The sequence below is a fragment of the Acyrthosiphon pisum genome, chromosome X, assembly GCF_005508785.2.
Source record: "Acyrthosiphon pisum isolate AL4f chromosome X, pea_aphid_22Mar2018_4r6ur, whole genome shotgun sequence".
NCBI lineage: Eukaryota > Metazoa > Arthropoda > Insecta > Hemiptera > Aphididae > Acyrthosiphon > Acyrthosiphon pisum.
Genome location: NC_042493.1, coordinates 61,272,355 through 61,284,828, shown reverse-complemented (window position 1 = coordinate 61,284,828; position 12,474 = coordinate 61,272,355). Strand labels below are relative to the sequence as shown.

Genomic DNA, 12,474 nt, shown 5'->3' with positions numbered 1-12,474 from the left:
TGGTATCGTTAATTGATTTTTATTTCCGTTTAAAATAATATAACAGCTGGTTTAGATTTTTTACAACCGCAGAGTTATTGATAATATATTCACTATAAATTAATATCGACATGTTTCAATTCGAGTATATTGTACTTAGCATATTATAATTGAATACAAAAATAGTACTTTTATATCACTTTCCAATCATCGAACTGTTTGATTCTAAAGCTATTTATATGAATATAAAATACAACTTAAATACTAAGGTTCTATAAAACAACTATAGGTAACATATGTGTTCTTAAAAGAGATAGTATTAAAAAAAAAAAAAATAGGTATAAAATGGAAAAAAAAATAAAAAGACATAAAGCCATTAAGAAACAATTTCATATCTGAAATGTAATTTATTATATAATATATTGACGACTAACCGTTACATTTGTATTTAAATGCACAACTAAAAGCCCGTGTAATAATCAAATCATAAACATATTTATTTATCCATCACCGAATAAATATATATATTTATGTATATATTATTATTATATTATAATATAATGGCTCTTGTTTATTAAATAAATAAATATTACAAATTATGACAACATCGAGGTGAAAACTTAGTTTGTGGTTTGCAAAAAACGCGCAAATGAATTAAAACCGTGCCATTCTTAAAACACCTTGCCCTTAATAGTGACACCATTATTAAAACTTAATATGATAATAATATTATAAAACTCATTATATCTAGGCCCATATAATGTTTACTACCGTTGAAAAGTTTTTCTTTTTTGATTATGATTATTATTATTCTATGAGTTCCAATAAATATGTAGAATATCGTATTTAGTTACTGCCCAAGTGACCGCAAACATTTTCATAAGCCGTTTCCGATTAGTTACCGTAGTCATTACTTTTTCAATCCATACGTATTCCAGTCTGTAAACATATGCACGTGTAAGTATAACAGAACGTATAATAATAATATAATAGCTGATGAAGCTTTTCGTGATTTACACGATGCTTCGTTTATCGAGAGTGTAGCTGGGTCAGTGGATCAAACATAGTGTCAAACAAGCTTTATCCGGCACCCAGACGAGAAGTTTGTTTTTGATTTGATGGAATGAATATTGTAATAATATTATGAGTTTTTCGTAAGTAATTGTAATTGTAATTTTTTGAATTTGACTTTACTCTCTTCGGATCAAAATTGGTAGGGGCATTGCGATTTGATGACCCCCTACCCCCAGAAAACTTCCAGAGTTCTTAAAGTGCCCCTCCCCTCGAAAAAAAATAAAAATTTTTCTAATTGGTAATCCCTGGACACTAATGGAGTGAATAATTAATACGAATCGGCACAAACCTGCGATGTGGCTCTGGAGGTCCTGCATCACAGGGTACCAATCGGCGCTTGTGTAGTTCAACTTGGGTTTCTTGCCACCATAGTCTTCGGGGAGCATGTTAGCGTCCAAATGCTTGTGCAGAGACGACATCTTGTTACCGTGGAAAAACAACTGAAAACCGCGAGAGAAAACAAACGATTAGGTTTTGCAACACAGCTATCGGATATCATCCATTAGCCCTAATATCACGCACATACACACGATGATAAATTGCCAAAAATGTGCGCTTGCGAGTCTTAAAATATTATAAATAATGACGTGAATGCCAAATATTGTAATACGTACACGTTTTTTGAGCTTGTCTCCAACAAATTGTTTGAACATCGGCCACACCATGTTGAACAAGAACGGCTGACGAACAATGTGCACTTCCTTCATACGGAGTGGCATGGATTCCTGTACGTTCATACGAAAACGAAAAAAATGTTAAGTACACAGTCATTAATGTAATTATTAAGTGACAATTATTACTATATGCAAACAACGATTGTAGTTTTAAGTGTACCTATTTCAGTACTGCATTTATTGTACAAAAACACCTATAAAAATCTTTTAAGTTTTGCGTATTTTAGCGTTGAGTTACGAGTACAAATAAATAATTACATTTTTATACGCTTTTGTTTATCTATGATCTATATAATGCGATTGTAAAACATAATAATTTAATCAGTTCTATTAGATTTAAAGTTCATCATTATTATTATTATTATTATTATTTATTTATTTATTTCAAACGCTGGTAGACGTAAACACAATTATAATATTATAATGTTGTGTCCGTTATTTATTATAAATTAAGTTAATTGATAAATATTATCGCCAAAAATCTGATATTAAATCGAATGAAGTATGATTGTTGATTGACGTTAAAACCCTATCGTGGCATTGAACTTTCGACCATAAAGCATTTCTATATTACCCATATAATATGCTACAAGCGAATGCACGTTAAGGATATACCAGCTTTAACCTATACGTAACCACGTCAGTGTTTTCACATTAGAGCACATTATTATTATTATAACAATATCGTAATAAATAATAATAATAATAATAATGATTACAAGTGCGTCTGTGTTGAAAACGGTAATTTATTGTTTTTAACGCACGCACAGAAAATCGGATAATTTAAGAAAAACTAATCTCTGGTGTCTACTGTCTATCTCTTATATAGGTACGCCGAGGGTTACGTCGGCTGAAAATATTTTTGATGTTTCACTTAACACGGTAGCCAATAATTATAGTTTCACCCCACGGATTATTGCGAATAGACAGTCTACATATACGACGCACTAAATTATATCATATTACGCATAGACCGATGCGTATAAGACCTTTAAAAATATGTCAGGGGCAAAACATTATTATCGAGTCCAAACACCATTGAATAAGTACTATTATAATATTATTATTTAGAATTTTTTTTTTTGTTCTGCAGACGAGACGTCGTAGACTTTGAACTTGGCGGGGATAGAACGATAGATTTCAAAGTACCTACACCTCTATGCGCTCAAATTTGCGACGTGGTTTGCTTTCCGTAAAATAAATATAACTTATTTTTTCAAACGAGCTTACTTGGATGTAAAGAAGCAATGTCATTGCGAACGATGGTGACATGGCCATGACCTGTTTGGTGGACAGCCCATGGAAGTCGATGATGATGACCACGCCACGGACTTGAGTTTCTTCTTCCACCAACGATGCGACTTGGATCAGGTAAAGAACTTTGAACAACTGTTCGCTGTTAAGATTTTTCGGGTCCCAAGCCGCTAAACAATTTAAGGATCGAGGTCAATATGTCAATATCGTCGTAAAAATATGTACCGGTTTTTAAAATATCAATACAACTAATTATTTGGATAACGTTTTCAGAAACTCCCAAGTGCAGCGTGTCAGACTGTTTATGACGATTGAAAATAAATCGTCCGTTGCAACAACAATGATTACACTTGATGGTAATTAAGATAACAGTAGGAAGTAATATTAGTATACGAACGAGGTAAAAAAAAATATATCTTTGTAGGTATTATAGAACATAATATACGAATAGGTCATTCATGACAAAACAACGCACATGGCGATAAAAACAGTTTTCAGTCTGTCCGTGACAAATATAAAATAGGTAGCTATTATTATACTAAGGCAACTGTATATAGTTGTAGTTATATGTCGTAGTGGCACCTACGGAGACAAAATATATATCACAGCACTGTAGTCTACAAACGAACGATTGCAATAATTATTGTTCAACGATTATCATACATAATATAGTAGATTCCTATACATATTTGTTTTGCGATGATGAGAGGTCGACGACGCTAATCACCGAGCAACCACACCGATCACATCGCTAAAATATTATCATATTTTTTTTGTACCTACTCGAGTAGTACCTACATGACTTATTTATTTAGGGTTATCGCAATAACAATTTATTTTATTGCTGTCTCCGTTACAGAATAACACGAGTAATAATATTATGACGTTCGACCGGAAAACCACGAGTAGCAAATATTATTACTATTACAGTTGTATACATCGACTGTAGTCTACTCGGAGGGTCTTGAAAAATGCATAGTTACCATGACTATACGTCGGTACGACGGAGGCGTGATAAATATCTAAACTTTCCAGCCAAATCGTCTATTATGAATGTCAATCATCATCAATAACGCAAATTTCAATCGGCACCGTGCAAAGGAGCGTTGCGAAGGGGTGAGGGTAAATAAAAATTATATTATCACGTGCAGATCGTCCAGAGTACAATAATTTTACCGCTGCTCCAGAGAAAATCCATATTATATGATATCTTTTTGAGGGGTCAATGGTGATTATAATGTATAGTAATAGTCGCAAGCTGTAGTCACAGGTTTTGTCGACAAATCTCATTTAATACACGCGTGGGTGTTAAAGGCGATCGCCACGCGAAAAGAGAACGTTTAGAAGAAATTATAGATGATATTTTAAATAATTCCGAATAAATAATAATAATTTTAAGTTATATTAAATGGGTATTGAAGAGATTCGCGAGAAATCGTCTGAGAACTATTAAATATCTCTTTCAGTTTTTTCCACCCTCCATTTGTCCATACGATGGAACACGCAAAACGTAGGTATATTATATTATTTTTAATTAAGTAGCTATATATTATTGGAAAATATTATGTGAGGCATGGCTGTCGTTGTCGTAGTTCAGATGAATACGACGCGAAACAATATTATTATAAAATTACGACTTTCCATCTAAGCCGTAAGTAATAATAAAATTGTAGCGACGATGTAGAAGTGCCTTCTTTGCGAATACCACGTAACACGATGTATGTTTGTACAATTTGTAAATATAATATAATATCTAAACATATTATTTAATTAATATATACTTACATCCCATGTTTAGGATTAAGACTCTCCTGTTCTTTTGATCTCTGTCGACGAGCACATTGACAACGTTGTTCTCTGTGAACAATGTCTTCTCTTCTCTAGGCAAAGGGTTGCCGACGATTTTCTGATTTTTATCTTTGAACGTGGCCAAACGTTTCATCTATACGACACATCGCCAAAAGCATATAAATTACAATGTGGTATTGTATTAATACAATTTTGCGTTTTATTCGAATCGTCGTTATAATAATATTATATCGTTATTTTGCAAAATAAAAATATTAATATTATATCGGTACGAAAATGTTGTAAAATAGATATACCTATAGGACCCTGCTGTTACACTAAATCTAATGATAATAATATGCTCAACGTGTTGACTAAGTAAAAAAGTACACGAAAATTGGTTCGTTATAAATGAGTGTGTAATCATCACAGGTCATGCAAAATTTATCGAACACGATCATTGCGATTTCGTTTAATAATTAACTACCACGTGTATTATCTTTGTTCTTTAGGTTTATGCCGCACATATTAACATTATGTACTTAACAGGCGTCCAATTACACCGATAATCAATTTTTAGCCGACCGTCCTCCTGCAGGTGTAGTGTAATTAAGACGCGTAATTGGTGTTTGATAGCGAAATATTTAATAATTAATTATATAGTTTTCAGTCTTCTCTCGAATAATTACATATATTATATAGATCGGCGGGCAAACGAATTCGCAATCTCGTTGTTTATTAACATATTATCGAAAAGTACCTACGACTAATATATTATTATTAATAAAAAATATATAATAACGAATAGCCACGTGTTAGATGATGTAGACAGAGCGTGGATCGATTTTTATCGAAACGCTTTACAAATAAGATAATATTATTCTCGTGAGTGAGCGAAATGTAAAATTTGCATTTAACCCGCGAAAATATACGAAATGCCTTAGAAGTTCACAATGTTATAATATAGGTCGGTGGCTGCAAATTTAAAGCGGAACAGTGACGATTCGTGTGGTAAAATTTTCTCGGCTGTGCAAAACGTAGTCGGATGACAAATGAAATCGTTTTCGAGAGTACAAAATTGCGGTATAATCGGCAGTCGTGGTATACCTACCTGTTGGAATAATTATGGTTCATGTTCCGACGAACCGTGTGAATATAATATTATTATTACGATTATTACGAATTATTATTATTATTATTATTATTGTCGCACACATGATAATAATATTATTATTATTATATCGCGTGCGAGCGTGTGTGACCAAAACCGATTATAATATTTTCTTATGATATAAACAATTGATAGTACACAATACACTGCAGGACTGTGATCTAATATGCACGACAATGTCAATAAAAATGACGTAATTATTATTAGCCCGGGGTGTTGACATTTTAGTGCCCGTGAGAACCACACTGCAGACGTAAACAGACTAATTAGATCAGATTGTTGACCCGCCGTGACATTCGCGATGATCGATATCGATATTTAGGTAGTTATCGCATTGATATTATAGGTAATAAAATAATAATAAGTAAGTCGTGGGCTTGCTTACCAGATCGTATGCACTCTGGGCGTAGAAATGGGTCGGTCTCAAGAATATCATCAAGTATTCGTCGGTGTCCTTGTACGACATCGTATTCTTCTCTGTAAATAAAACATATCACGATCACAATAATAATTGTTATCGTTTGCAAGTATAAGCCGATATTATTATGGTGCCATTCGAATAAAATATCAATATTGATATTATAAAACAATAATAGGTACACTGATTTATCGATCAAATATTATAAGTAATTGATTTATTTTCAATTTATCTTAAGAACCATAATGAGAGGTCAACGGAACGACCATGATGTATTGTTCTTTACATACAAATAATATATTATATGTTATAGTCATATTGTGCGTGTGTGTGTATTGGGGTGGGTATTATTATATTCGTAGGTATTGCGCATCGTACAAAAAATAAGGCTACCCGGAGACTATAGATTGCTCTACCATTGTAGAGTTCGTCGTGGCGTTTTGTAATAAGACTAACATTATTATGTAATTTCTCTGTTATATTAGAAATAATTTTGGTTAGGTCCAATTTGGCCACGCTCGGAGTGTTAACAATAATTATACATATTAAACTCGAGTCATTAATATATTAATAATTTTCGTATAGAGTGTAGACGATGCGCATATATGGTTTTGCTATAGAATAATATATCACAGGTCGTACATTAGACTACCTGTGCTATTACACTGTTATATTATATACGATTGACTCGTCAGCTTAAGAGATGATAGCGTGCGATCTGTGCTGAGATTATTTCTACGATCGGAGCAATAGTCATTTGGGATGCGCACGATAATGGTATTACTTATATTTGATTTTTAACATTATATAAATTTTATCGCACATGCTAAAAACGTGCACGAATGCATAATTATTATTATTATTCTTATGCTAGTTTTCATACGTTTCAAGGATAATTATAAGTCCAAACTATAGAGTTGTAGATCTCATAATATACGAACTGTTATTATTTGCTGATGGGTTTTATTATCACAAAATTTTGTTTTTTTCATTTTTTTTTTTTTTGTATTTAAATTTTTTTATTTTCAATGTCTGTAATGGTGTCCTTCAAAAACGATTGTGCAACAAAATATTTATCATCTATTCGGCCAGCGATTGAAACGGTTTTAGCGCGCGGTACGTCAATAAATAAAAATACAATAATGTATCATATCATTAGATTATAATATTATGTTTAGTTAAATATATAATAAACCCGTGGCCTAAGTATATGAGATAAGGAAATAATTTAATTATTTCAGCAGAAGAGTCAAATGTACAGAGTGATTGTCCATATCTATCGTCGAAGTGTCGTACTATACAATATATTTGTATCTATATTTTAGAGAGATATTCTACGATTCCCGATTGGTATAACGAGAATAACAGTGCATTATGTCCACCTTGTTTTTTTAGATACTCGTCTATTGTATACGACTTCCGTTAATATCAATAATAATAATATGTTGACGAAATTCTAGAACCCCAAATAGAAGCAACTTACAAAGTAATAACATTTTTATGACATTTAGAATTATATAAACTAATATAGTAATACATTTAAAGAAATAGAGATTGTAATTAAAAATAAAACAAGTTTATACTCTAATAAACTTTGTTGTTAAAGCAAATTGATCAATAAAATAAAATAATAATAATATGTTGTAACTGTGTACCTACTACCCCGTTGAGTGTCAACAGAAACACGAGTTTTCATACTTGCAAGCCTGACCTACCCATTATGATCGTGTTTTATTTCAATAAGTTACAGTTGTACGGATGATGGTAAAAAATGTGAGGGGAGCATAATATATTATAATATTATTATTATTTACAAATTCAAAAAAATAGTGATTTTGACATCTAAGTATAAGTCTACATAATAAATGTACACCGTCAATTCGGTATGACGCGTCGCCGATATTCGCATGGCACCCGAGGTTTTGGAACTTAGCAAACGTATCATACGTATATATGTGGCTTCCAATTTGAAATGGTAATAGCCAGGTGTACAGGTGGTGGTCATTCATCGGTTTAATTAAAACGGAATTTAATGATGATGTAATACGTACTACGTAATTATTATGATATGCACACAGATAATAATATTATAATGTATACGAAATAAAGTACCCGATTCGGACGTTTGGACTATTTTAAATAAATAGATAATATAGGAAACAAAAGCGGAGTTGTCAATAATATTATAATATAATGTTTTGTAAGGATTGGCTTTTTGAAAAACGAAAACCCACCATCCATACTCAAACGATCGTTTTTGTGACCGAACCCGGTAATACAATTTTCAAACAGTGGGATTATACTAATTTATTATATTCGCCGAGCCTATTGCGAAACCGTTGATTTGTGCCCCATAATAATTTTGACGAAACAAAGACGAAGATGTGTCAGCCTTCATCGCAATAATAGTAACAATATTTTGAACTCGTAGTTATTATAATAAATTGTGTGACTGGGTCGATTTCGTTTCCAATCAATGTGCAAACACGCGATTGTCGGAATAAATCAACATTTATCCACATACAAAGTGTGTTGCGAGCAAACACTGCACAAAGTCGCGTCGTTAAATACGCCGGAAAGAAACATTTTTTTTTTATCACGGTTGTCTCAAATAATTTATTGTGATTTAATATTATTAATATCATATTATCGTCTCACTTTAACGTCTAGTAAACATTTAGGAGATTTTTAGGGGAAATTTTAGGGGAAACACTCATTCATTATGATGTGAGACGACCATGTGTAAAACGACGAAGGTTTTTGCGGAGTAACAATGAAAAATTATTTAAAAAAAATAAAACTGCCAAATAGGTAACTGCACTTTGCTGTACTACTCTAATTATTGTAGGTTTCGAGTTACCTCTAGGACCACTGTAATGGACGTGTTAAATTCGTGTTCAATTATGAATCATTGTATACGATAAAAAACGATTCTGAGCGAATGTGGTAAACATTTTTGGTAACCAAGAGTACTAAAAAGTTATATTAATATAATAACGAAATAATTTTTAACAAATGTTTATATTTCTCCTCCATTATTTTAAAAAGCAATGAGAATTTTCAATTTTGACCTCCCAATAGTATCAACTAGATCCAAATTTGTTATTGTAAATCTCCCCCGGAGTCTATGATCGGAGAGCATTATTTATACTGGAAAAGGTATCTTCAGGCACAAAATAAAAAGCTAAAATAAAAACACAAGTCAGTGTAAAATAAATACACTCTTCGCTCGAAATCTAAAAACTGTTGGGTGTTAGGTATCTTTATGATTATAGCATCTATGGCTATAGTCGAAAAAACCGCGAATCTATCATCGTTTCCTACCCCGACCCTTAATCGCTTCGGGGATGGTGGTCGTCGTCTTTGACTTACCTTTGAGCAACTCTCTGAGTTCGGCCAACGACTTCTGCACCTGTTCCGGGGTCTCGCGGAGTTCACGCTCAGCCAGTAAGCAAGTGTCTGGGCACAGCGGCGACGTGTCCAGACCGAAAGCGTTGATCATCTTCATGGACGGCTTCCTGCAATCGTCCAACGACAACCTCTTCGACGACAAACTGGCTTTCAGCATTGTAGATTTTGCGTTACCGACCATTAAACTGTAGACAGGACTTCGGCAAAGCGCGTTGTGGTGTCGATGTGAACGTTATCTCTGTCGAGATACTTAGGAAGTCGGCGACTGAGTAGTGCACCGCCGGAACTACTACTGAACTTCGAAAGCACGAAAGGATAGTATATATACGAATTGGGACGAGTTTTGCGACACCGTTGCAGCGTATATTGTTATTATACTCGTTAGCACAGTACACCTGAACTGATTACACTGATCCTTCAGGTTTCTGACTGATTTCCGATACGATTGCCGCTAATTTAAATACCAGCCCGGAACCCCGCCACCAGACACACGGCGCGCGCGTCTGCCGATACCACCACCACGGTCGCGGTCCTTATCTCGGCAGCATCATATCGGGCGGTTCACGCGTCATGAATGTGCGCGCCTCGTCTTCAGCACAGTTCAAAACGTACATCGGTCTTTGTCCGATTTCGACAGTTTTTAATTTTTATTTTTTGGATTTATTGTATTGGTTTTGTTCTATCTTTACTTTTTTCTTTTTCTTTTTTTCTTATCCGATGTTTCGTTATTGATTAGTTTATTTATTTGTTTATATGTATTTAATATCGATATTGTGCATAATACCAAAGTATATGAGAATAGAAAATAATAACCATAAAATAACATAAGACAATAATCATTATTATTATTATTATTATTATTATTATTATTACTATTATTATTACTATTATTATTACTATTACTATTACTATTACTATTATTATTATTATTATTATTATTATTATTATTATTATTATTATTATTATTATTATTATTATTATTATTATTATTATTATTACTACGTTATAATAACCATCACCAATAGGAGATAACAAGCGCATCCCAGCAAAACAGTGCACAATAATATTATAATACGAATTTTTTAGGACTTTGCTCTTTACACCCACCGAGTTATTGTGTCATTTGTTGTTTGCGCGATTGATATTATAGGCACCTATGCGCTGCAGCCGTTGTGCGCGGCGGCTCGTTGTAAACAATAATAATAATAATAATTCGGTTGGGACGAAAATCGGATTTCGTCCGACTTGTGCACCGAACGTGACCTGCACTTCGCGGTGCGTTTTCTAGAGGCACCCAACGTCGGACGCAAACGGTCGTCTCTGCGATCGAATAACATAATAATATTATCTTCAAAGTGTTCAAACGCAGCGCAATTGAAAGTAAATGTTCTCGTAAGATCCTCTATGGAAAAACTCGATACCCTTAATAGTCGACTTTTCAACAATAATAATATTATAATAGTGATCTATTCTGAAATCAAAACGATTTACAATTTGCATAAGTACCAATTCTATGATAATTGTTTGTTGGATTTTTATCAATAAATGATCACTTTGAGTATTCGCACTTTAAAAATCAATTGCGTGTCTTTTATCACCAGTTGGTAAGTACATGTTCTTTAAAACCAAAATCCTCTACGGAAAATTTGGAACCCTTAAAATTCAACTTACCAACTATAGCTAGTGTATTCTGAAATAAAATCACTCCAGCGATAAGTTTCCCACAGTTCTCATTTTTACGGTTTCTATAGACTCTGATTTTAATATTTTATTTTACGGATTTTATTATATAAATACTTTTGAAACAAAATTTTAAAGCTATAGATATTATTATATCAAATTGTTAATAGGTCTTTGTGTCGTATTACAATATTAGAAAACAGTTATTAGAAAAGTGTTAACTAGCACGCAGTGAAAAGGTTTATTCTCACATTATTTAGTACAAATTGCATTAGTAAATACTTGCTTCTATATGATAACAACTGTTTATTTATTTTTAAATTTATATCACTTGTCACTTTGCTTATTTTATTCTGACTTTAAAAATGAATTGCGTGCCAATTAAAAGTACTTGTTCTCAAAACTAAAATCCTCTCCAGAAAACTTGGAACCCGGTCGGAACCTTTAAAATTAAACTTTTCTATTAGTGTACCACCTATACTGAAATCGAAACCGGTCCCGCGATAGGTTTCCAAGCGCTCTTTTTACGGTTTCAATAAAATCTGATTTTAATATTTTATTTCATGGATTTTATCATATTAAACCTTTGAAACAAAATTATATATTCATAGATATTATATAATATTTTTAGTAGGTCGTTAGGTCGTTTTAATATGTTTGAAAACAAATATTAAAAAAGTATTGATTAGCACGCGGTGGAAAGGTTTTTTTCTTCCAATATTTGGTACAAATTGCATATTAGTGCTTCTACGATAACTGTTTGTTTGCTTTATTACTTATATAATTTATCACTTTGATTATTTTATTAATACTTTAAAATTCAATTGCGTGCCTTTTAATACAAGTTGATAGGTATTTACTTAAAGGCAGAAACGCATTTTTTTTTTTACATTTTTAAAAGGTTAAATTTTTAAAACACACATAGAAACCAAAAAAAAAAAAAACTATGAAGGTTCTAAGTCTTGCTTAAAAGTTCCGTACGTGGTGCCGTTACCGATTTCAGAGTCGATTTTTTAAAACTCGAT

At 32.6% G+C, this 12,474-nt stretch overlaps 1 protein-coding gene across 1 annotated transcript; it reads right to left on the bottom strand.

The window, feature by feature from the left end:
• Positions 1 to 10,252, bottom strand: LOC100162973 (alpha-tocopherol transfer protein). The gene is made up of 7 exons (XM_001946582.3): positions 9,731 to 10,252; positions 6,326 to 6,417; positions 4,767 to 4,923; positions 2,958 to 3,151; positions 1,668 to 1,778; positions 1,343 to 1,493; positions 1 to 918 (listed from the first exon to the last, which is right to left on the bottom strand). Exons 1-7 carry the CDS (start codon positions 9,948 to 9,950, stop codon positions 890 to 892), a joined length of 954 nt encoding a protein of 317 aa, XP_001946617.2. The 5' UTR covers positions 9,951 to 10,252; the 3' UTR covers positions 1 to 889.
• Positions 10,253 to 12,474: the final 2,222 nt, after the last annotated feature.

What these genes read in the sequence shown, in the direction of transcription:
- LOC100162973 (XM_001946582.3), bottom strand. Translation starts at nt 9,950, where the DNA reads ATGGTCGGTAACGCAAAATCTACAATGCTGAAAGCCAGTTTGTCGTCG. An exon ending in CCCAGAGTGCATACGATCTG is followed by an intron (nt 4,924 to 6,325) that starts GTAAGCAAGCCC and finishes TGTGTCGTATAG; the next exon opens with ATGAAACGTTTGGCCACGTT. An exon ending in CTTAATCCTAAACATGGGAT is followed by an intron (nt 3,152 to 4,766) that starts GTAAGTATATAT and finishes TAAATTGTTTAG; the next exon opens with CGGCTTGGGACCCGAAAAAT.